Source organism: Salvelinus fontinalis, chromosome 5 (genome assembly GCF_029448725.1).
Source record: "Salvelinus fontinalis isolate EN_2023a chromosome 5, ASM2944872v1, whole genome shotgun sequence".
NCBI lineage: Eukaryota > Metazoa > Chordata > Actinopteri > Salmoniformes > Salmonidae > Salvelinus > Salvelinus fontinalis.
The window spans coordinates 22,969,655-22,995,207 of NC_074669.1; the positions used below are offsets into that span (position 1 = coordinate 22,969,655).

Sequence of the window (25,553 nt, forward strand, 5' to 3'; positions counted from 1 at the left end):
CAAGCAAGTCGCAGCTATGAAGAACGTGAAGGGGGGAGAGATTCTGGCAGGGGGTAGATTTTCATCACATCACCGGCCGTGTTGCTATTGGTCAGTCACCGGGATCGTCTCATAACACCAACCACACTACACGATAAAAGCAAAACATTTTGTCAGAGCCTACGACCGCACGTAGTGGTACTTCATCGTCAGAACTAGACCCTGTCACACTGAACAAGCCAAGACATCTGGCAGTTGTTTGCAACCTAAGAATTTGCCTACAACATGGAAATTCGGTCTGCGTCGGCAAAATTGTGGCAAGAGACAAATAAAATCGAACAGTTTGTGCAGGCCTTTAGACACTATGCAATATACACAGCTGTGTGCGTGTGTGTGTGGATCACACTGATTTGTAGAGAGATGGGAAGGAGAGGCCAGCTCCAGGTGTATGGAGAGACCCTCTTCTCCCCTCTCCCTCCCTCTCTCACCTTTCCACACCCTCCTCTCCCTTTCCCCAACCATGTGACATGTCCGAGAGAGAGCAGTTGATTTGCATGTTTTGGAGAAAGGGATTTTTCTGGTTGCCAGACTGGTTCATAATATCCCACCAGATGGGGAGTTCTCTTCATGTCAGACACACTTCCAGATAGAACACTGGAATGAGAAGATGGGGATCAGGGGAGAGGAAAGGAGGAGATATCTCATTTGTATATATATATCTCACACACTTAGGTTGGAGTCATTAAAACTCATTTTTCAACTACTCCACAAATTTCTTGTTAGCAAAGTGTAGTTTTGACAAGTCGCTTAGGACATCTACTTTGTGCATGACACCAGTCATTTTTCCAACAAATGTTTACAGACAGATTATTTCACTTATAATTCACTGTATCACAATTCCAGTGGGTCAGAAGTTTACATACAATAAGTTGACTGTGCCTTTAAACAGCTTGGGAAATTCCAGAAAAGTATGTCATGGCTTTAGAAGCTTCTGATAGGCTAATTGACATAATTTGAGTGAATTGGAGGTGTACCTGTGGATGTATTTCAAACTCGGTGCCTCTTTGCTTGACATCATTTGGAAAATCAAAAGACGTCAAAGACCACACACGTCTGGTTCATCATTGGGAGCAATTTCCAAACGCCTGAAGGTACCACTTTCATCTGTACAAACAATAGTATGCAAGTATTAACACTGTGGGACCACGTACCCGTCATACCGCTCAGGAAGGAGACGCGTTCTAGAGAAGAATACTTTGGTGCGAAAAGTACAAATCAATCCCAGAACAACAGCAAAAGGACCTTGTGAAGATGCTGGAGGAAACAAGTACAAGAGTATCTATATCCACAGTAAAACAAGTCCTATATCGACATAACCTGAAGGCTGCTCAGCAAGAAAGAAGCCCCTGCTCCAAAACCGCCATAAAGCCAGACTACAGTTTGCAACTGCACATGGGGACAAAGATCGTTCTTTTTGGAGAAATGTCCTCTGGTCTGATGAAACAAAAATAGAACTGTTTGGCCATAATGACCATCCTTATGTTTGGAGGAAAAAGGGGGAGGCTTGCAAGCCGAAGAACACCATCACAACAGTGAAGCACGGGAGTGGCAGCATCATGTTGTGGGGGTGCTTTGCTGCAGGAAGGACTGGTGCACTTCACAAAATAGATGGCATCATGAGGCAGGAAAATTATGTGGATATATTGAAGCAACATCTCAAGACATCAGTCATGAAGTTTAAGCTTCATCGCAAATGGGTCTTCCAAATGGACTATGACCCCAAGCATACTTCCAAAGTTGTGGCAAAATGGCTTAAGGACAGCAAAGTCAAAGTATTGGAGTTGCCATCACAAAGCCCCGACCTCAATCCTATAGAAAATTTGTGGGCACAACTGAAAGAGTGTGCGCGCAAGGAGGCCTACAAACCTGACTCAGTTACACCAGCTCTGTCAGGAGGAATGGGTCAAAATTAACCCAACTTATTGTGGGAAGCTTGTGGAAGGCTACCCAACAAGTTTGACCCACGTTAAACAAGTTAAACAATTTAAAGGCAATGCTACCAAATACTAATTGAGTGTATGTAAACTTCTGACCCACTGGGAATGTGATGAAAGAAATAAAAGCTGGGGACTACTATTCTACTATTCTCTACTATTCTGACATTTCACATTCTTAAAATAAAGTGGTGATCCTAACTGACCTAAGACAGGGAATTTTTGCTAGGATTAAATGTCAGGAATTGTGAAAAAAATGAGTTTAAATTTATTTGGCTAAGGTGTATGTAAACTTCTGGCTTAAAGTATGTGTGTATACATACATACATACATACATACATACATACATACATACATACAAAGACTTATAACTACATCCTGCTCTTGTCTCCTATTTCTGACCTGTGTGTGTGTTCTGGGCACTGGGCAGGTTTTACTCTTGCATGACTAACTGCCATCATCCGTCCGACACGCTATGATATTACCAGCTGTTTCTCCATAACCATTTGTCTGCACTCCTTCTCTCTGTCCCGCTCTGTCGCTCCTTTTCTCCTTCCCTATATCTCCCTCTCTCTCTGGTTCTAATCAGAGGGATGGTATCTATGTATGATGTAGCCATTAGTGTTGACAACACTAGAGCAGCAGACACTAGTCCTGGGCCAGCACCACTTATCATGGAGCCCTGTAATGGCTACATCATACATAGATACCATCCCTCTGATTAGAACCAGAGAGAGAGGGAGATATAGGGAAGGAGAAAAGGAGCGACAGAGCGGGACAGAGAGAAGGAGTGCAGACAAATGGTTATGGAGAAACAGCTGGTAATATCAGTTGCACGGTTGTAGTTGCACGGTTGCTTTCACAACTACTTGGCTTCGTGTGTGTGTGTGTGTGTGTGTGTGTGTGTGTGTGTGTGTGTCAGAAGGAACACAACTCTTGTCATGATGGTGTGAGACATTGCCTTGCATCTGCTGCTGCTCTCATTTCGAACATGAAAATGAGGGGGGAGAGAGATTCGAGGTTGGGGGGGTTGAAGGGGAAATATGGAGACGTGATAGAAAGCAGTAGAGAATGACAGAGGGGAGGGAGGGACAGCCAAGAGGACAGTGCGGGTATGGGAAGGGCATCAGAGAGGGAGAGGGAGAATACACTGAGTGTACAAAACATTAGGAACACCTTCATTGTTTTGCCCTCAGAACAGCCTCAATTCATCAGGCATGGACTCTACAAGGTGTCAAGCGTTCCACAGGGATGCTGGCACATGTTGACTCCAATGCTTCCCACAGTTGTGTCAAGTGTGCTGGATGTCCTTTGGGTGGTGGAACGTGTGGAAAAACTAGCAGCGTTGCAGTTCTTGACACAAACCGGTACACCTGGCACCTATTACCCTACCCTGTTCAAAGGCACTTAAGTCTTTTGTCTTACCCATTCACCCTATGAATGGCACACAAACACAATCATGTCTCAAGGCTTAAAAATCCTTCTTTAACCGGTCTCCTCCCCTTCATCTACACTGATTGGAGTGGATTTAACAGGTGACATCAATGTATGACTAACCGGATGGAAAATTGTGTGTTTCCTATTAGTGGTGTTTATGTGGTACACATTCCACTCATATCCATGTTATGTCTCGACTCCAGTGTAATGTCTTTAGACTACCGTCAAACGATATGTGTGTGTGATCAGGATGTGTTTGTTGACTAAGGAGTAGGGATCAGTCAGTTTGTGGTCTGGAATGTTTTCTTTGTTCCCTGGTGTTTTGAGTCACACCTCAGACGGATGGGCCTTATCCTCATTTAGCAGGTAGGACAGGGAGGGCTGAAATGGAGAAAATGAAAGGGAGAGATTGGTGTGTCTGCAGGCAACTAATGCAATCTTTTTCACTGAGTCAGCAGATTCGGTTCTCTGTTTGGGTTCATGTTTGTTTGTAAGAAAGATAAAGCTGAAGTTCCCATGGCAATTTGTTAGTCTAGTGTGTGTCCGTGTTCTAGGATTCTACTTAACCTACCTCTTGTGTTTTGAGTTTCTACACATGACAAGACCTTTACCATCTCTCTCTGTCTCTTACCCTCTCTCTGCGTAGGTATGTATCTGTCTGACCTGACGTATATAGACTCAGCGTATCCCTCTACTGGCAGCATCCTGGAGAATGAACAGAGATCCAACCTCATGAACAACATCCTGAGGATAATATCTGACTTGCAACGCTCCTGCACCTACGGTACATACACACACAGACAGACACACACACACATACCCTTCCCTGCTCCATACCCTAAGACATTTCTCTCTGTCTGTACAGATATACAAGTGTTGCCTCATGTCCAGAAGTATCTCAACTCAGTCATGTACATCGAGGAGCTACAGAAGTTTGTGGAGGATGACAACTACAAGTGAGTAGTGGCTCTGTAATGTTAATGGAGTTTGATTAGTTTGACCCTTTATTGGAAGTCATAATCGTGTGTGTGTGTTATGCGGGTTCCCATGTGTGATGTTGTGTTCAGGTTGTCGTTGAAGATGGAGCCAGGCTCCAGCACACCCCGCTCCACTGCCTCTAGAGAGGACCTTATAGGTTCGGATGTGTCTGCGTCTCCTCTGTGTGGCCGTAAGGGCCCCATTGCAGACGGAATCAAAGTCCCTCCCACGCCCCCCTCCCCCCGGAACCTCCTCCCCTACGGACACAGGAAGTGTCACAGCCTGGGCTACAAGTGAGTCACCCACTACCGCAGGCTAACTTTAGCATCCATTACCAAATAACATCTGAGTGCAGTGCTTCCCACTTCAGAATCTTCTGGATTCCAAGCCATAATCATCCCCATGTGCTCTTTTAGGGATTTAGCACATTGTACTGCATTGGTTCATTGGTTGTCATATGTTTTCTAATAGTTATTTTGTTTCTCTGTAGTTTTATTCATAAGATGAATACGGTAGAGTTTAAGAGCGCTACATTCCCCAATGCTGGTTCTCGTCATCTATTGGACGACAGCGTCATGGAGAGCCACACCCCTACGAGAGGACAGGCCGAGAGCTCAACGCTCTCCAGCGGCATCTCACTGGGTTAGACAGACACACACACACACAACTGTGTTTTTATTCCTGTCTTTTGACTTTGACAGTAACACTGTCTCTTTGTTTATCTGCAGGGAGCAGTGAGGGTTCAGAACTCAGTGAAGAGATTTCCTGGCCAGCCTTTGAGAGGTAAGTCTGAACACATACACACACACGATGATGTGTGAAGCTCTTTGAGCAAAGCTTAGCCCACAGGCAAGCAGCACTTACTTCCTTGTGAGCTGCTGTTCTACTAGCCTGTCTCTCTGGCTACATGATAGTGGGACCGAGATGCTTTGGTAATGTCTAGGCTTCAGCTCAGTGGGCGAACACCGTCTAGTGGTGTGCAGACGACCGGGGTTCAAACCTAGTAACTAGTCACAGAAGCCCTTATGTCCGAGCGTCCGTTGCTTTGTACCAAAAACACCAGTCCTGAAAGAATCTGTGAAGGGAAAAAAACGTCCTCAAACCAACCCTTAAAGTTGTGCTGGAATGAGCCGAGCTGAGAGAGCCCAACCTTTACTGTTCCGTGCCCCCAACCTGTCCCTGTCCTCTGCCGAACAGGACTCGGTTCTATCACTCTCTGGGCCCTGTGACCCGCGTGGCCAGAATCCCCTACAGAGGAGGCCTGAGGCCCAGCAGGTACACACACATTACCACCTCCTCCTCTACACCCCTCTCCACACCCACGCCCCCTTCTCAACTCTCTCCACCCTGCCATCTGCCGCCAATATCCGCTCTATCTCTGCCCGAGGCCACTGTGCTGGTGTGTGTGTTGAAGGTGGTGGGAGTGTGTGTGTGTGGTATAAACGGGTGGTGGGCCTCTGTGGGTGACTCTCCGCTAAACCAGACCATCTTAGCAACTCTCATTCTCCCCGTATGGCATCTCTCACACATGCAATGAACCAATATGCAATATGGAGCCTGCAGGTTTTCTAAGAGGTGACAGTGAGTTTCCAGTGTACCACACTGCTGGGAGCTCTGCCCTGTGTCAGTCAGGGATGACCTCCCATAGACTTTTCTAGCTCCATACAGTTCAGATGGGTGGATTCTCTCACTCTGTCTCTCTCTCTTTCATATATACAGTGCCTTCGGAAAGTGTTTAGACCCCTTTACTTTTCCCACATTTTGTTAGGTTACAGCCTTTTTCTAAAATGTATTTAAACAATGTCCTCGTCAATCTACACACACTACCACATAATGACAAAGTAAAAATAGGTTTGACATTTTTGCCCCCCCAAAAAATTATATATTTTTTAAACATCACGTTAACATAAGTATTCAGACCCTTTACTCATTACTTTGTTCAAGCACCTTTGGCAACGATTATAGCCTCAAGTTTTCTTGGGTATGACGCAATAAGCTTGGCACACCTGTATTTGGGGAGTTTCTCCCATTCTTCTCTGCAGATCCTCTCAAGCTCTGTCAGGTTGGATGGGGAGTGTTGCTGCACAGCTATTTGCAGGTGTCTCCAGAGATTTTCGATGGGGTTCAAGTCCGAGCTCTGGCTGGGCCACTCAAGGACATTCAGAGACTTGCCCCACGCCACTCCTGCGTTTTCTTGGTTGTGTGCTTAGGGTCGTTGTCCTCTTGGAAGGTGAATCTTCACCCCAGTCTGAGGTCCTGAGCGCACTGGAGTAGGTTTTCATCAAGAATCTCTATGTACTTTGCTCCGTTCATCTTTGCCTTGATCCTGACTAGTCTCCCAGTCCCTGCCGCTGAAAAATGCTGCCACCACCATGCTTCACCGTAGGGATGGTGCCAGGTTTCCTCCGGACGTGACGCTTGACATTCAGGTCAAAGAGTTGAATCTTGGTTTCATCAGACCAAAGAATCTTGTTGCTCATAGTCTGAGAATCTTACGGTATCTTTTGGGAACTCCAAGCGGGCTGTCGTGTGCCTTTTTACTGAGGAGTGGCTTCCGTCTGGCCACTCTACCATAAAGACAATTCCTTCAACCTCATTGCTTGGTTTTTGATCTGACATGCACTGTCAACTTAGATTGTAAACTGTCATGGTAAAACATGTAGATTCAATGGTTGTAAAGATGGGGAGAAGTCTGTCCATAATAAGATGATGCTCTGCTTTTTTGACACCACACTCCAAAAAGCAAGTCCTGCAGGCTCAAGTTTTGTATTGATTATTGTCCAGTAGTGTGGTCAAGTGCTGCAAAGAAATACCTAGTTAAGCTGGAGCTGGTCCAGAACAGAGCGGCACGTCTTGCTCTTTATTGTAATCGGAGGGCTTGTATAAATACTATGCATGTCAGTCTCTCTTGGTTAAGAGTTGAGGATAGACTGACTGCATCACTTTGTCTTTTTATAAGAAACAATGTGTTAAATCTCATTGTTTACATAGTCAACTTACACACAGCTCTGACACACACTTACCCCACCAGACATGCCACCAGGGGTCTTTTCACAGTCCCCAAATCCAGAACAAATTCAAGAAAGCTTACCATATTGTATAGAACCATTATTGCATGGACCTCCGTTCCATCTTATATTGCTTAATTGAACAGATAAAGCAACACCTCACAGCACAACGCGCCTCCGCTATTTGACTTAGATCGCTTGTGTGTATGTATTGATATGTAGGCTACGTGTGCCTTTATGTAAAAGTAAAAAAAAAACATGTTTATAAAAAAAAAAAAAAAAAAAAAAACATTTATGTAGTTCTGTCCTTGAGCTGTTGTCTATTAATGTTCTGTATTATGTAATGGTTTGTTTTGACCCCAGGAAGAGAAGCTGCTGCTTTTATAACAGCTAATGAAGATCCTAATAAAATACCAAAAACTGTGGAACCTTATATAGACAGGTGTGCCTTTCCAAATCCTCAATTGAATTTACCACAGGTGGACTCCAAATAAGTTGTAGAAACATCTCAAGGGTAATCAATGGAAACAGGATGCACCTGATCTCCATTTCGAGTCTCGTAGCAAAGGCTCTGAATACTTATGTATATCTGGGGGTTTTTATAATTTTTTTATACATAAAAAAAAAAAAAAACTATTTTCACTTTGTCATTATTGGGTATTGTATGTAGATTGATTAGATTTTTTTTTCATTTAATACATTTTAGAGTAAGGCTGTAACGTAACAAAATTGGTAAAAAGTCAAGAGGTCTGAATATTTTCCAAATGCCTCACTGGTGTCCTTCTAGTTCCCACTGGCTGCCCTCTTCTTACTCTCTGTGATCACAGGCAGAAAGACACTGCACTGGAACCTCCCAGACAGGAAAATATATCTGTGGAATTGATTCAAAGCAAGCCAAATACTGCTGCTACAATTTATTAAATATGCAGATGGTTCAGATATTGATTAATGAGGAAACTTCCCTGCAGATTCCGCTTGGCCCTACATCAAAGAAAATGCTTTCCGAATGTCTGCATGTGTGACTGTGTCCGTTTTGTGCCTGTGTTTATGTCCTTGTCTCTGTGGCTGTGCCTGTGATTTGCTTTGTTTTTGTCCTTGTCTCTCTGCGCGTGTGTGCTTCTCTGTCATAGGGCTGGGCGATATATTGTGAATACCGGTATGGATTTTTACAATGCCGTCGAACAGTATTTTGATACTTCACCAAACTAAATGAAACGTTCAACACTCACTTTTGTCCTAGTTTGGTTGAATGTAAAACCATCAGAATGGAGAAATCCCATTACAATCACTTAGAATTAATTTGTTGCCTTCCTACTCATAAAACATGTTTCAAACTTTTTTATTATTCAGAAACAAATATACTGTCAAATACCGCCATACTGTAAAAAAATTGAGAAATATTGTGATATTATATTTTCGCGATATCGCCCAGCCCTACGTGTGTGTGTGTTTCGCCGTAAGTGTGTGTTGTAATTCTGCTGTGTTCTGCTCTAGCTCTGCTGAGTCTGAGGAGTTAGCAGTGCACCTGTACCCTGGAGCCGTCACCGTGCAGGGGGTCCTACGACGCAAAACTGTCTTCAAGGAGGGCAAGAAACCCACTGTGAGAAAGAACACACACTGCATACATCAAGAACATACTGTAAATTGGTCTTTCTATAAATAATAGGGATAATGTGTGACATTGGGATAAAAATGTCAAAATAGTTTGAAATAAAAATTATTTTTATGCAGTTCCACTTGTGAACTTAAAATAAAAGTAAATATATGCAAATTGCCCATAACTCAACCTCCACCACCTATACAACCACATAGGCCTATACATCCTTTAAGCACGGTTCATACAGATATCGGTAAGTCAAATTCAATGACTTTCAGAGACTTTTTCAAGCGCTTAATTACAATTTTCAAGGACCTCAATGTTATGTAATTTTACATATAGTGCATAAAATAGAATCCCACCTCATTACCATTTTAAGAAAAAAAATGGGGGGGGCTTTGCCAATGCATTGATATTATAATTATTACATTTTCAAATATGTAAGAATAATGTGGACATTGCCTGTAGACTGGCCAACGCAGGCACACATAATGCCTATGTCCATGAATAGAAGTGGCATTAATCTCACCTTCGCTATTTGAATCTCACCATTGCTATTTTTATAATGGAAGGATTTGTATGGAAAGCCAAGTTGAAGCCAACATTAGATGTTGTCATTCTTATAATAACCGCACCTGGTTTTACCGCAACAGAGTAGTGCAACAACACCCATCAATTGAAGCAAAGGGAATCAAACCTAAGTACCCACATCTCTCACAAAATCTAATCACAGATAATTATAAGGGAGCAGGAGAACTTATATATCGGCTACAATAATTACAAGGACTTTTCAAACACCAAATTTAGGAAATGTTTGATTTTCAAGGTAGGCCTATTAGAGCTGCGGTGTTCAGCTATGCGTTGTTTTAATTGTCTTTTCCTTTGTCCTACATAGGCTTTTCCACATGAAACAGATGATGAGATAGAGTACTCCCTTGGTTTTGGATGAGATGATAGCCCTAACAGGGATTTTTGGACCTGTATGTGGGTGTCTGTAGAAGGGTGTTTTTATAGTGCTATTGCACTGTGTGCATTAACCACATTTGTAGCACCCGTTTGGAATGGGTGTCTGAGTGGGCTCAGGGGGCATGTTTGATCTCGTCATGCTATCTCCAATATTGCGACCACGCTTATAGAACACCGGTGGGGGTTCCTTGAAGAGGTGTGCGATTTTGTTTTTAATGTTGTTGTTTTTGTCTGATTGCAGAATATGTCAGTGCTTTTTCAGGATTGCTTTCATTTTCTCCGAACCCTTGGTGTACTTTGTGCAAAAGGCGGTTGAGTTGTTTTTCTTCTTTGGTTGAGTTTTTAGTAATTCCACTCTTGGTTTTTGAGATTTTCATCATTGCCGCATCAAGAGTTTTGTCCTTGTAGCCTCATTTTGAATTTCTGTCATTTATTTTAGCATGGCTGTCAATTTGTTTGGTGGCCACAGATTTGTTTAACCCTGCAAAACTGGCTGTATGGTAGACCATTCTTGAGGGGAAGAGGATGCATACTATCCGCACATAGCAAGGTATTGAAGGTCTGTGGGCTTTGTGTATAAGTATGTGTGGACTGCACATTCTCTTTGATGATCCATAAGTCCAGATAGTTTATTTTTCTCTCGTCAGTCTGCATGGTGAATTTGAGATATTCAGAGCTCCCGCTTAGTAGAGTATGGAATTTATTTAGTTCCTGCTGACTTCCTTCCCAGAGCACAAAGACATCATCTATGTATCTCTTACCTAGGAGGATTTTAGAAAGTAGGGGGTGTGTCTCTGTTTTGTAAAGGAGTGCTTCCTGGAATTGTCCCACGTACAGGTTTGCATAGTTGGGGGAAAAAGGGGAGCCCATGGATACACCCTGAATTTGAAGGAAAAGGTCTGACTCAAAGACGAAGTAGTTATTGGATAATACCAGTTCAGTAATTTGTAAGATGCAATCATTGGATGGAGCAAGGGTAGAGTCTCTCTGCTGAAGGAAGTGTTGCAGTGCCTGCAAGCCTCCAGTGTGTGGGATGTTAGTATACAAGCTCTCCACATCACATCAAAAGTGGCCAGCAAGGTGCCTTCTGGTATCCTTCCTAAGCCCTCTATCAATGAGATCATGTGACTAGTGTCTTTGACATAAGATGGGAGATTCTCAACCATCGATTTTTATTGTGGTCATCCACAAACTTAGAAATGTTGGATGTCACAGAGTCGATTGCTGCTACAATGGGTCTGCCTGGAGGAGGAGACACTCATTTGTGTAATTTGGTGACCGAATAGAAAGTTGGTATCTTGGGAGATTTCACACACAAACTCAGCAAAAACAGAAACGTCCCTTTTTCAGGACCCTGTCTTTTCAAAGATAAGTTGTAAAAATACAAATAACTTCACAGATCTTCATTGTAAAGGGTTTAAACACTGTTTCACATGCTTAATGAACATTCACCTGTGGAACGGTCGTTAAGACACTAACAGCTTACAGACGGTAGGCAATTAAGGTCACAGTTATGACAACTTAAGACACTAAAGAGGCCTTTCTTCTGACTCTGAAAAACACCAAAAGAAAGATGCCCAGGGTCCCGGCTCATCTGCGTGAACGTGCCTTAGGCATGCTGCAAGGAGGCATGAGGACTGCAGATGTGGCCAGGGCAATAAATTGCAATGTCCGTACTGTGAGACGCCTAAGACAGCGCTACAGGGAGACGGGACTGACAGCTGATCGTCCTCGCAGTGACAGACCACGTGTAAAAACACCTGCACAGGATCGGTACATCCGAACATCACACCTGCGGGACAGGTACAGGATGGCAACAACAACTGCCCGAGTTACACCGGGTAGGCACAATCCCTCCATCGGTGCTCAGACTATCCGCAATAGGCTGAGAGAGGCTGGACTGAGAGCTTGTAGGCCTGTTGTATGGCAGGTCCTCACCAGACATCACTGGCAACAACGTCGCCTATGGTCCCACCGTTGCTGGACCAGACAGGACTGGCAAAAAGTGCTCTTCTCTGAAGAGTCGCAGGCTTGTCTCACCAGGGGTGATGGTCGGATTCACGTTTATCGTTGAAGGAATGAGCATTACACCGAGGCCTGTACTCTGGAGCGGGATCGATTTGGAGGTAGAGGGTCCGTCATGGTCTGGGGCGGTGTGTCACAGCATCATCGGACTGAGCTTGTCATTGCAGGCAATCGCAACGTTGTGCGTTACAGGGAAGACATCCTCCTCCCTCATGTGGTACCCTTCCTGCAGGCTCATCCTGACATGAGCCTCCAACATGACAATGCCACCAGCCATACTGCTCGTTCTGTGCGTGATTTCCTGCAAGACAGGAATGTCAGTGTTCTGCCATGGCCAGCGAGATCCCAGGTCTCAATCCCATTGAGCAAGTCAGGGACCTGTTGGATCTGAGGGCTAGGGCCATTTCTCACAGAAATGTCCGGGAACATGCAGGTGCCTTGGTGGAAGAGTAGGGTAACATCTCACAGAAAGAACTGGCAAATCTGGTGCAGTCCATGAGGAGGAGATGCACTGTAGTACTTAATGCAGCTGGTGGCCACACCAGATACTTAGTGTTACTTTTTATTTTGACCCCCCCCCCTCTTTGTTCAGGGACACATTTTTAATTTTCTGTGGAACTTGTTCAGTTGTTGACTCTTATGTTCATACAAATATTTACACATGTTAAGTTTGCTAAATAAACGCAGTTGACAGTGAGAGGACGTTTCTTTTTTTGCTGAGTTAGAATCATTTTTTGGTGATTTTTGTTTTGTTTTCCTGATTCCAAACAGCTTGCCACTGTGGTTGAGATATAATGCAGGAATTCTAGGGCAGGGTCATAATTCAGTTTGCGATAGAAGTCACCTTTAGATAGTTGTCGGCGACGTTTATTCAGTCACATTTGTTTTGTATAAAAATTCTTCCTCCTTTGTCACATTTTTTTATGATAATCGAAGGATCTGACTAAGAGCCATTCTCTCATCGCTACTCAGGTTATCATAGGGTTTGTGTTTCTGTTTGTCTTTCAGTGGGACACCTACATCATTTTCAACAATCCTACAGAAGGTTTCTATGGGCGCATTGCGTTTGGGGGGAGGTACAAATGAACTTTTTGCTCTGATTGTGGTTCTCTGAGATCTCAGGTACCTCAGCTGGGTTAATCTCCTCCTTGACTCACGGTAGGACAGGTAAATCTATTGATTAGCGTGGTAGACCTATGTATACATCTCACTGAAGATGACATTTCAAGTGGAGTCATGTAAGTTTCACTCTTAACAAAGAACTCACACAATCTCAGATTATGGAAAAACTTGAATAGATCTGGATGTCAAAGTCATTCATGTGGGTACAAATGTTAACCCCTTATTGAGAACACTGAGGTGAGCTGATGTCAAGGTCTTGCTTGATAAGTTGGAGACATTTAGCGCCTGTTGGACTGGGCGCTCGTCCTGGGTCTCAATTGATGGGTGTCGCGGGGTGGTAGTGGATTTCTTCTTAACCCGACGAATGCGCCGAACCCTCTTACGTGCTGGGGGTGTTGGCCTCGACGGTGTCCCCGCCCTCTGTTGTAGATAAAACGCTCACCGTTGGTAGAGGAGACAGAGTTAGTGCTGTCTGTGGATAGTTGGTCTGACAGAGGACCTCGGGGTCTGTCATCGGCTTGTCTCTTCTTGTGCTCAGGATCTCGCCAGAGGTATATTAGTCTGTTCTTTCCTTCCAAATCTGGTTTCTACTTCTTGATTTTCCTCTCCTTCAGTTCAGTCGTAAACTTTTAATGAGATCATCCAGTTTTATAGTCATTAAGCTCATCTCGTAGAGCTTGTGAATTTAACTGAGGTTGCAATCTCAGTAATATCCTTTTTAAGTTGTTCAATGATCAGTCAGCAGGTTAATTAAACAGCTCGACATCAAATGTGCATCTAACAATTATTATGTAATGCGCACCCAACAATTAGCATGTAAAGTTATTGAAGAACGACGTTAATGACAGTATCGATTTAGGTTTTTTCAAGTATCAAGGTAAGGTGATTCTTTCGGTTAGGAGCATTCACATACATTATTGTGGGTTGTGTGCCCATTTTCACGCCGTTACATAAGTAGATACGAAATGTTACATAGTTGCACAGCATTTCTGAGAACTCTATACAAAAACCTGTCTGGCAGCTAGATCAAGGATTCTTATAAGGTTCAATGTCCAATTTAACTGATTTATGCTTTATCAACACTGACTGTACAAAAAAACACATTTAAGAACACTTTCTTAATATTGAGTTGCACACCCTTTTGCTCTCAGAACAGCCTACATTCCTCAGGCATGGACTCTACAAGGTGTCAAACCTTTCACAGGGATGCTGGCCCATGTTGACTCCAATGCTTCCCTCAGTTGTCACGTTAGCTGGATGTCCTTTGGGTGGTAGACCATTCTTGATACGCATGGGAAACTGTTGAGCGTTGCAGTTCTTGACACACTCAAACCGGTGCGCCTGGCACCTACTACCATACCCCTGTTCAAAGGCACTTAAATATTTTGTCTTGCCCATTCGCCCTCTGGCACACATACACAATCCATGTCTCAAGGTTTAAACATCCTTCTTTAATCTGTCTCTTCTCCTTCATCTACACTGATTTGAAGTTGATTTAACCTGATGAGGACCGAGTGTGCTGTTTTCACTTTGGGGGAAAAACGTGCCCAAATTAAACGGCCTCGTACTCAATTCTTGCTCATACAATATGCATATTATTATTACTATTGGATAGAAAACACTCTCTAGTTTCTAAAACCGTTTGAATTTTGTCTGTGAGTAAAACAGAACTCATTTGGCAGCACACTTTCTGACCAGGAAGTGGAAAGTCTGAAAATTATGCTCTGTTCAAGGGCCTGCCTATAAATGGGCATGACACGTATGAGTATACATGCACGTCATACACCTTCCCCTAGATGTCAAGAGGATGTGAGAGAAAAAATTAGGTCTTTATCTTGGTCTGAGGTGGAATATATCCTCTTGGCACGACGAGTCATCAATTTCCTGTTTTCTGGAGAGTGCGCAGATGGACCTGGAATTGCCTTTTGAAATGCCGTCGTTATAGGCGACTACTATCTCCGGCTTTGATTTTATTTGATACATGTCACAATATCATCGTAAAGTATGTTTTTTCAATATAGTTTTATTAGATTTTTTAAATTTATTCGGGACGTTAGGCGTGTTGCGTTATGTGCCTTTTTTCAGAAAGGAGAGCTTCGCGTCACTTAGCCAGTGTGCTTGCTAATTCAAGAGGGAAAATGGACGTTCTGAATCCAAACAACGACTGTTCTGGACAAAGGACCCCTTGTCCAACATTCTGATGGAAGATCACCAAAAGTAAGAAACATTTTATGATGCTATTTCATATATCTGTCGAACTGTATACTAGTAGTTTTGCGCCCCGGTTTTGGCCACTCTCTCGCTATAACATTAGCCTTATGTCGTAATGAAAATATTTTTTAGAATTCTAACACTGCGATTGCATTAAGAACTAATGGATCTATCATTTCCTATACAACATGTATTTTTTTGTAATGTTTATGAATAGCTATTTGGTCAGAATAGGTGAGAGTCTAATAGAAATATCTGCACATTCTGGGAAAAGGAAGCTACGTTAGCATAATGGATAACCACTGATTTCAGCTCTAAATATGCACATTTTCGAACAAAACATAAGTGTATGTATAACCTGATATTATAGGACTGTCATCTGAGAAAGGTTTATGAAGGTAAGTGAAAATTGATATCTTTTGCTGGTTTATTTGCTAACGCTAACGTGCCTATTGCTATCGCTAACGTGCCTTGATGAATGAATGCGGTTGTGTGTAGGCTATTGTAGTAAGCTAATATAATATTGTGTTTTCGCTGTAAAACACTTAAAAAATCAGAAATATTGGCTGTATTCACAAGATGCTTGTCTTTCATTTGCTGTACACGATGCATTTTTCAGAAATGTTTTATGATGAGTATTTAGGTATTCCACGTTGGTCTCTATAATTACTCTGGCTGCTTCGGTGCTATTTTTGACGGTAGCTGTGATGGTAGCTGCAATGTAAAACTGATTTATACCTCAAATATGCACATTTTTCGAACAAAACATAGATTTATTGTGTAACATGTTATAAGACTGTCATCTGATGAAGTTGTTTCTTGGTTAGTTAGGTTGGCTTTGTGCATGCTACCTGTGCTGTGAAAAATGTCTGTCCTTCTATGTATTTGGTGGTGAGCTAACATAAATATACGTGCTGTTTTCGCTGTAAAACATTTAAAAAATCGGACATGTTGACTGGATTCACAAGATGTGTATCTTTCATTTGCTGTATTGGACTTGTTAATGTGTGAAAGTTAAATATTTCTATAAAATATTTTTCGAATTTCGCACTCTGTCTTTTCAGTGGAATGTGGGAGGAGTTCCGCTAGCGGAACGCCTGGGCTAGACAGGTTTTAACAAATGACATCAATAAGGGATCATAGCGTTCACCTGGATTCACCTGGTCAGTCTGTCATAGGTGTTCTTAATGTTTTGTGCACTCAGTGTACACTTAACACCATCGCTCAGCACATGATTGTTTATGTATGACTAACAGGATGATAGAATATTGTGTGTGTTCTATTAGAGGTGTTTGTGTGGTACGCATTCCACTCATATCCATGTTATATCTCAACTCGTGTGACCCCATTAGACTGGCAGCCATATGAATTACCCATGAGCCCTCAATTCAGGAGACGCACACACACACGGCTCCAACATGCCGCCAAACACTCTGTTCATAATGTTTTTTATACTTCGTGTATGTTGCCCTAAGAGTTGTGCAAAGTTGGTAGAATCTTAAACTCAAAGCTCTTAAAGGTGCTTCCACCAATCATTAACTCAGGGGGGTGCAGACTTACTTTCTTTCACTTTGGAAATGTGGAGTAGGTTGTGTAGATCTGTAGAAAATCCCTTTTTATGTCATTTTAAGGAAGCAAAATGTGTAAAAAGTTTAAGGGGCTGTAAACTTTCTATAGGCACTGTATAGTACAGTACACCTCAGAGGGGGGAAAAAACTACCAGGTCCCTTTCTCTCGCTCCCTCCCTCCCTCTCCCCTTTTCTGTTTCTCAGCTCTTTTACTGTGCTGCTTCTGTTCTGTGCTCTTTCTCCAGATTTTCTCTTCCCGCTCTCCTTTTTCTTCAGTCATTCCCTGCTCTCTCTCATATCTGCCTGTCATCCTGACTATCTTAGTTCTGTCAAATGAGCTTCTCTCTGCTGTCTCTCTGGGATAAACTCATCTGGACATGGTTATATACCTGAGGCTGGTAGGGCTGACGTACGTAACGTTGACAGGGTGGCATTAGCATAAGGGTTACTGTAGGTGACATAACTGTTTTCTTTGATGTAAGGACTTCCTGCTCTCTCTCTGTGGGTTTCCTCTCACCAGATGTCATTGAGAACAGATATTTTATTCTCCAACCAACCAGGCCTGAGAACCTCCACCCAAACCATCAATGGACATTGTCTGTCTGTCTGTCTCTTGCTCTGTCTGTGTCGCTTGCTCTCTCTGTCTGTCTGTCGCTTGCCGTCTGTGTCTGTCGCTTGACGTATGTGTCTGTCGCTTGCCGTCTGTCGCTTGACGTATCTGTCTGTCGCTTGCTCTCTGTCTGTCGCTTGCTCTTTCTGTCTGCCGCTTGCTCTGTCTGTCGCTTGCTATCTCTGTCTGTCTGTCGCTTGCTCTCTCTGTCTGTCTGTCGCTTGCTCTCTCTGTCTGTCTGTCACTTGCTCTGTCTGTCGCTCGCCGTCTGTGTCTGTCGCTCGCCGCCGTCTGTGTCTGTCGCTCGCCGCCGTCTGTGTCTGTCGCTCGCCGCCGTCTGTGTCTGTCGCTCGCCGCCGTCTGTGTCTGTCGCTCGCCGCCGTCTGTGTCTGTCGCTCGCCGCCGTCTGTGTCTGTCGCTCGCCGCCGTCTGTGTCTGTCGCTCGCCGCCGTCTGTGTCTGTCGCTGGCCGTCTGTCGCTTGACGTCTGTCGCTTGACGTCTGTCGCTTGCTCTCTGTCTGTCTGGCTGTTGCTTGCTCTCTGTCTCTGTCGCTTGCTCTCTGTCTCTGTCGCTTGCTCTCTGTCTCTGTCGCTTGCTCTCTGTCTCTGTCGCTTGCTCTCTGTCTCTGTCGCTTGCTCTCTGTCTCTGTCGCTTGCTCTCTGTCTCTGTCGCTTGCTCTCTGTCTCTGTCGCTTGCTCTCTGTCTCTGTCGCTTGCTCTCTGTCTCTGTCGCTTGCTCTCTGTCTCTGTCGCTTGCTCTCTGTCTGTCTCTCTCCATATTTATTTATTTTTCCTTGTATCTCCTGAAACAAACAAGCGCAAACAGACTTAAAGCTACAGCTAAAATAATGCACAGATATAACAAGACTCTTAACCACTTTATACCGGCCTATGTAGTTGGCCTAAACGTTATGTCTGTCTCCAGTGATCGCCTACTGTTAGAAGCATATAACCAATGTGTCGTATGATTATGTGTACTGTATTTTGCGCTCACTGCTGCCCTGAAACTAGTTGTTGAGACAAGGTGCATCAATAAAGTTGTATTGAATTGATAGACTGGAGTAATTGACTACTGTGTGACCTCTAAACCCTGACCCCTGGGTGTTTGTAGGTGGCGTCTTGGACCAAGTTCTGGGTGGCTCTGTGTGGAACTCAGCTCTACTACTACCATGCCAAGTCCCTAAAGGCCACAGAGAGAAAGCACGTAAGTCTCTCACTCCTTCACACCCAACCATCTCAACCCTCTCACTGTACACATCTCCATCTCACCATCATCCCTTTTCCCTCCCTAATTCCTTCTCTCGCCCTCCTCATCATCTCTCCCTCTCTCCCTCATCATCTCTCCCTCTCTCCCTCATCATCTCTCCCTCTCTCCCTCATCATCTCTCCCTCTCTCCCTCATCATCTCTCCCTCTCTCCCTCATCATCTCTCCCTCTCTCCCTCATCATCTCTCCCTCTCTCCCTCATCATCTCTCCCTCTCTCCCTCTCTCTCCCTCATCATCTCTCCCTCTCTCCCTCATCATCTCTCCCTCTCTCCCTCTCTCTCCCTCATCATCTCTCCCTCTCTCTCCCTCTCTCTCCCTCATCATCTCTCCCTCTCTCCCTCCTCATCTCTCCATCCCTCCCTCATCTCTCCATCTCTCCCTCATCATCTCTCCCTCATCATCTCTCCCTCATCATCTCTCCCTCATCATCTCTCTCTCCCTCATTATCTCTCCCTCATTATCTCTCCCTCATTATCTCTCCCTCATTATCTCTCCCTCATTATCTCTCCCTCATTATCTCTCCCTCATTATCTCTCCCTCATTATCTCTCCCTCATCATCTCTCCCTCATCATCTCTCCCTCATCATCTCTCCCTCACCATCTCTCCCTCACCATCTCTCCCTCACCATCTCTCCCTCACCATCTCTCCCTCACCATCTCTCCCTCATCATCCCTCCCTCATCATCCCTCCCTCATCATCCCTCCCTCCCTCCCTCATCTCTCTCATCCCTCTCTCCATCCCTCCCTCATCTCTCCATCTCTCCCTCTCCTCATCTCTCCATCTCTCCCTCTCTCTCCCTCCCTCTCTCTCCCTCATCATCTCTCCCTCCCTCTCTCCCTCATCATCTCTCCCTCCTCAACTCTCCCTCATCACTCCCTCTCTCCCTCCTCATCTCTCCCTCTCTCTCCATCCTCATCTCTCCCTCTCTCTCTCCCTCTCTCTCTCATCCTCATCTCTCCCTCTCTCTCTCCATCCTCATCTCTCCCTCTCTCTCTCCCTCATCATCCCTCCCTCATCTCTCCCTCCCTCATCTCTCCCTCCCTCATCTCTCCCTCCCTCATCTCTCCCTCATCATCCCTACCTCATCATCCCTCCCTCATCTCTCCATCCTTCCCTCCCTCATCTCTCCATCCCTCCCTCCCTCATCTCTCCATCCCTCATCTCTCCATCCCTCCCTCCCTCATCTCTCCATCTCTCCATCCCTCCCTCCCTCATCTCTCCATCCCTCCCTCATCATCCCTCCCTCCCTCTCTCTCCCTCTCTCTCCCTCTCTCTCCCTCTCTCTCCCTCTCTCTCCCTCTCTCTCCCTCTCTCTCCCTCTCTCTCCCTCATCATCTCTCCCTCCCTCTCTCCCTCCCTCTCTCCCTCCATCTCTCCCTCCCTCTCTCCCTCCTCATCTCTCCCTCCTCATCTCTCCCTCATCACTCCCTCTCTCCCTCCTCATCTCTCCCTCTCTCTCCATCCTCATCTCTCCCTCTCTCCCTCTCTCTCTCATCCTCATCTCTCCCTCTCTCCCTCTCTCTCTCATCCTCATCTCTCCCTCTCTCTCTCCATCCTCATCTCTCCCTCTCTCCCTCCCTCATCTCTCCCTCTCTCCCTCCCTCATCTCTCCCTCTCTCCCTCCCTCATCTCTCCCTCTCTCCCTCATCATCCCTACCTCATCATCCCTCATCATCCCTCCCTCATCATCCCTCCCTCATCATCCCTCCCTCATCATCCCTCCCTCATCATCCCTCCCTCATCTCTCCATCCTTCCCTCCCTCATCTCTCCATCCTTCCCTCCCTCATCTCTCCATCCTTCCCTCCCTCATCTCTCCATCCTTCCCTCCCTCATCTCTCCATCCTTCCCTCCCTCATCTCTCCATCCTTCCCTCCCTCATCTCTCCATCCTTCCCTCCCTCATCTCTCCATCCTTCCCTCCCTCATCTCTCCATCCTTCCCTCCCTCATCTCTCCATCCTTCCCTCCCTCATCTCTCCATCCCTCCCTCCCTCATCTCTCCATCCCTCCCTCCCTCATCTCTCCATCCCTCCCTCCCTCATCTCTCCATCCCTCATCTCTCCATCCCTCATCTCTCCATCCCTCATCTCTCCATCCCTCATCTCTCCATCTCTCCATCTCTCCATCTCTCCATCTCTCCATCTCTCCATCTCTCCATCTCTCCATCTCTCTCTCTCTCTCTCTCCCTCTCTCTCTCCCTCCTCATCCCTCCCTCATCATCTCTCCTCATCTCTCCCTCTCCCTCCTCATCTCTCCCTCTCCCTCCTCATCTCTCCCTCTCCCTCCTCATCTCTCCCTCATCATCTCTCCTCATCTCTCCCTCTCCCTCCTCATCTCTCCCTCTCCCTCCTCATCTCTCCCTCTCCCTCCTCATCTCTCCCTCTCCCTCCTCATCTCTCCCTCCTCATCTCTCCCTCCTCATCTCTCCCTCCTCATCTCTCCCTCCTCATCTCTCCCTCTCCCTCCCTCATCTCTCCCTCCCTCATCTCTCCCTCCCTCATCTCTCCCTCCCTCATCTCTCCCTCCCTCCTCTCCCTCCCTCCCTCTATCCCTCCCTCTATCCCTCCCTCTATCCCTCCCTCTATCCCTCCCTCTATCCCTCCCTCTATCCCTCCCTCATCTAACCCTCCCTCCCTCATCTAACCCTCCCTCCCTCATCTCTCCATCCCTCCCTCCCTCATCTCTCCATCCCTCCCTCCCTCATCTCTCCATCCCTCCCTCCCTCATCTCTCCATCCCTCCCTCCCTCATCTCTCCACCCCTCCCTCATCTCTCCATCCCTCATCATCTCTCCCTCATCTCTCCTCATCTCTCCCTCATCATCTCTCCCTCATCATCTCTCCCTCATCATCTCTCCCTCATCATCTCTCCCTCATCATCTCTCTCTCATCATCCCTACCTCATCATCCCTCCCTCATCTCTCCATCCCTCCCTCCCTCATCTCTCCATCTTTCCCTCCCTCATCTCTCCATCCCTCCCTCCCTCATCTCTCCCTCCCTCATCTCTCCATCCCTCATCTCTCCATCCCTCATCTCTCCATCCCTCCCTTATCTCTCCCTTATCCCTCCCTCATCTCTCCCTCTCTCTCTCCCTCATCTCTCCCTCCCTCATCTCTCCCTCTCTCCTTCATCTCTCCCTCTCTCCCTCTCTCCCTCTCTCCTTCATCTCTCCCTCTCTCCCTCTCTCCCTCCCTCCCTCCCTCATCTCTCCCTCCCTCCCTCCCTCATCTCTCCCTCTCTCCCTCCCTCATCTCTCCCTCTCTCCCTCCCTCCCTCCCTCATCTCTCCCTCTCTCCCTCCCTCCCTCCCTCATCTCTCCCTCTCTCCCTCCCTCCCTCATCTCTCCCTCTCTCCCTCCCTCTCTCCCTCCCTCCCTCCCTCATCTCTCCCTCCCTCCCTCCCTCATCTCTCCCTCCCTCCCTCATCTCTCCCTCCCTCCCTCATCTCTCCCTCCCTCCCTCCCTCATCTCTCCCTCCCTCCCTCCCTCATCTCTCCCTCATCCCTCCCTCCCTCATCTCTCCCTCATCCCTCCCTCCCTCATCTCTCCCTCATCCCTCCCTCCCTCATCTCTCCCTCATCCCTCCCTCCCTCATCTCTCCCTCATCCCTCCCTCCCTCATCTCTCCCTCATCCCTCCCTCCCTCATCTCTCCCTCATCCCTCCCTCCCTCATCTCTCCCTCATCCCTCCCTCCCTCATCTCTCCCTCATCCCTCCCTCTCTCCATCCCTCCCTCCCTCCCTCTCTCCATCCATCCCTCCCTCCATCTCTCCATCCCTCCCTCCCTCATCTCTCCATCCCTCCCTCCCTCATCTCTCCATCCCTCCCTCCCTCATCTCTCCATCCCTCCCTCCCTCATCTCTCCATCCCTCCCTCCCTCATCTCTCCATCCCTCCCTCCCTCATCTCTCCATCCCTCCCTCCCTCATCTCTCCATCCGTCCCTCCCTCATCTCTCCATCCCTCCCTCCCTCATCTCTCCATCCCTCCCTCCCTCATCTCTCCATCCCTCATCTCTCCATCCCTCATCTCTCCCTCCCTCATCTCTCCATCCCTCCCTCCCTCATCTCTCCATCCCTCCCTCCCTCATCTCTCCACCCCTCATCTCTCCACCCCTCATCTCTCCACCCCTCATCTCTCCATCCCTCCCTCCATCCCTCCCTCCATCCCTCATCATCTCTCCCTCATCATCTCTCTCTCATCATCTCTCTCTCATCCCTCATCTCTCTCCCTCATCTCTCTCTCTCATCATCTCTCTCTCATCTCTCTCTCATCCCTCATCTCTCTCTCATCCCTCATCTCTCTCTCATCCCTCATCTCTTCATCCATCCCTCATCTCTTCATCCATCCCTCATCTCTTCATCCATCCCTCTCTCCATCCCTCCCTCATCTCTCCATCCCTCATCATCTCTCCCTCATCATCTCTCCCTCATCATCTCTCCCTCATCATCTCTCCCTCATCATCTCTCTCATCTCTCTCATCTCTCTCATCTCTCTCATCTCTCTCATCTCTCTCATCTCTCTCATCTCTCTCATCTCTCTCATCTCTCTCATCTCTCTCATCTCTCTCTCATCTCTCATCTCTCTCTCATCTCTCATCTCTCTCATCTCTCTCTCATCTCTCATCTCTCTCTCATCCCTCATCTCTCTCTCATCCCTCATCTCTCTCTCATCCCTCATCTCTCTCTCATCCCTCATCTCTCTCTCATCCCTCATCTCTCTCATCCCTCATCTCTCTCATCCCTCATCTCTCATCCATCCCTCCCTCATCATCTCTCTCATCCATCCCTCCCTCATCATCTCTCTCATCCATCCCTCCCTCATCATCTCTCTCATCCCTCATCATCTCTCTCATCCCTCATCTCTCTCTCATCCCTCATCTCTCTCTCATCCCTCATCTCTCTCTCATCCCTCATCTCTCTCATCTCTCCCTCATCTCCATCCCTACCGCCCTTTTTTTTGTATATACACTCCTCCGTATTAATTTATACATTTCTCAATTCTCCAGCATTTTGGATTTGCGATCAAATGTTTCATGAGGCGACAGTACAGAATGTAACCTTTTATTTGAGGGTGTTTTTATGCATATGTAATTTACTGTATAGAAATTAAAGCACTTTATGCATCTAGTCCCCCCATTTGAAGAAGGTGTAAGTATTTGGACAAATTCACTTTATAGTGTGTTAAAGTAGTCAAACGTTTAGTATTTGGTTCGTTATTCCTAGCACGCAGGATCACCCCCCAAAAACAAATGCTAACATCCCGTAATGGTGCATTTTCTGGGGCATATACAGTGGGGAGAACAAGTATTTGATACACTGCCGACTTTGACTTGTTCAACTGAGGGGGACTAGATACATAAAGTGCTTTCATTTCTAAACGTTAAAACGTATGCCATCAAATAAAAGGTGACATGCTGTACTTTCGCTTCATATGAACCATTTGATATCAAATGTAATTTTGCCTTCACCTTCCAAATACAGAGGGTTGTATGCCATTTTAGCAGACGCTTTTATCCAAAGCAACTTAGTCGTGCGTGTATACAATTTTTAGGTATGGGTGGTCCCGGGAATCAAACCCATTATTATGACATTGCAAGAGCCATGCTGTACCAACTGAGCTACAGTTGGTAGCTGTCTTTAGATTTCAGGAAGTATGCTTGTATACAACGATATGAATCCAAAATCATTTCTAAATGTGGCCCCCTCCCACCTCTCTCGCTTTCTCTCCATCTCCCTTCAGTTCAAGTCGTCTAGCAGTAAGAGTGTGTGTGTCGTGGGGTTAATGGCCATCATGTCAGACGACCCTGAACATCCCGACGTCTTCCTGCTCACAGACTCGGAACACGGTGAGACTACCTGTCAATCAATCGATCACCCACAGCCAGGAGTGTTCAGCCAAACTACACTTATCTCATCTCCTCAGATGGTCTGTATGTTCCTAGTTTAAAACGCCAACACGCCCCATAACTGTCTCACACACAGTATACACCCATATTGTACGCATATGCAATCACACACACAATTGCAAATCTAAGCCCTGGTGGTAGCACTATAGGTTCAGGGGGTGTCTGAAATATTTTTGGTATTTTCACAAACAGAATTATGGGCGCAATAGCGCGAAAAGACTGGGTTTAGGTGAATAAACAAGTTGGTGTGGAGACTTGACTCCTAACTGGCCAAACAGAACATGCTCCATAGCTAAATACACTCAGTGGCCAGCTTATTAGGTACACCCATCTAGTACCAGGTCGGACCCCCCTTTTGCCTCCAGAACAGCCTGAATTGTTCGCGGCATGGACACGTTTCTCAATTGGTTGCTCAAGTAGGGATTAATATTTTCCCGGTATTTTACAAATGTTCCATCCCGAGAATCACTTTTCTCCCGAGTAACCCGGTATTTCCCGCGAAAACCGGAAGTGTCATTCTAAACCATATAAATATGTCTGGATTTGATTAGAGCTTTGATCGGCATAAAAATTCAAGCCGGATGGTACCTGAGCCTGATCAACCATACATTAAATACATTTTATGATCCCAAATTAAAATTATAGACGAGCAAATGTGATTTAATTTTGAAATATAATGGTCTATTTTCCATTTTAATAATTCATAGGCTGATGCATATATATTACCACACCCCCTCTTTCCACAGTGCCACGCTGAAAGTCACTGAGCTCTTCAGTACGGGCCATTCTACTGCCGATGTTTCTATGGAGATTGCATGACAGTTTGCTCGATTTTATACACCTGTCAGCAACGTCTGTAACTGAAATAGCCGAATCCACTAATTTGAAG

General features: G+C 45.9%; 1 protein-coding gene across 7 annotated transcripts in view; it reads left to right on the plus strand.

Annotated features, from left to right (window-relative positions):
- The window catches only part of LOC129855328 (ras-specific guanine nucleotide-releasing factor RalGPS2-like), a 147,666-nt gene that overhangs the window by 117,189 nt on the left and 4,924 nt on the right, over positions 1-25,553 (plus strand). For 6 of the 7 annotated variants that reach the window (XM_055922864.1, XM_055922865.1, XM_055922867.1 and 3 more), the window contains 9 exons: positions 4,057-4,194; positions 4,276-4,366; positions 4,478-4,681; positions 4,879-5,030; positions 5,117-5,171; positions 5,586-5,663; positions 8,891-8,996; positions 18,607-18,699; positions 24,499-24,604. In XM_055922864.1, coding sequence (XP_055778839.1) covers positions 4,057-4,194; positions 4,276-4,366; positions 4,478-4,681; positions 4,879-5,030; positions 5,117-5,171; positions 5,586-5,663; positions 8,891-8,996; positions 18,607-18,699; positions 24,499-24,604 — 1,023 coding nt within the window. The remainder of the gene's footprint in view (positions 1-4,056; positions 4,195-4,275; positions 4,367-4,477; positions 4,682-4,878; positions 5,031-5,116; positions 5,172-5,585; positions 5,664-8,890; positions 8,997-18,606; positions 18,700-24,498; positions 24,605-25,553) is intronic. The other variant, XM_055922869.1, reaches the window with a different exon arrangement.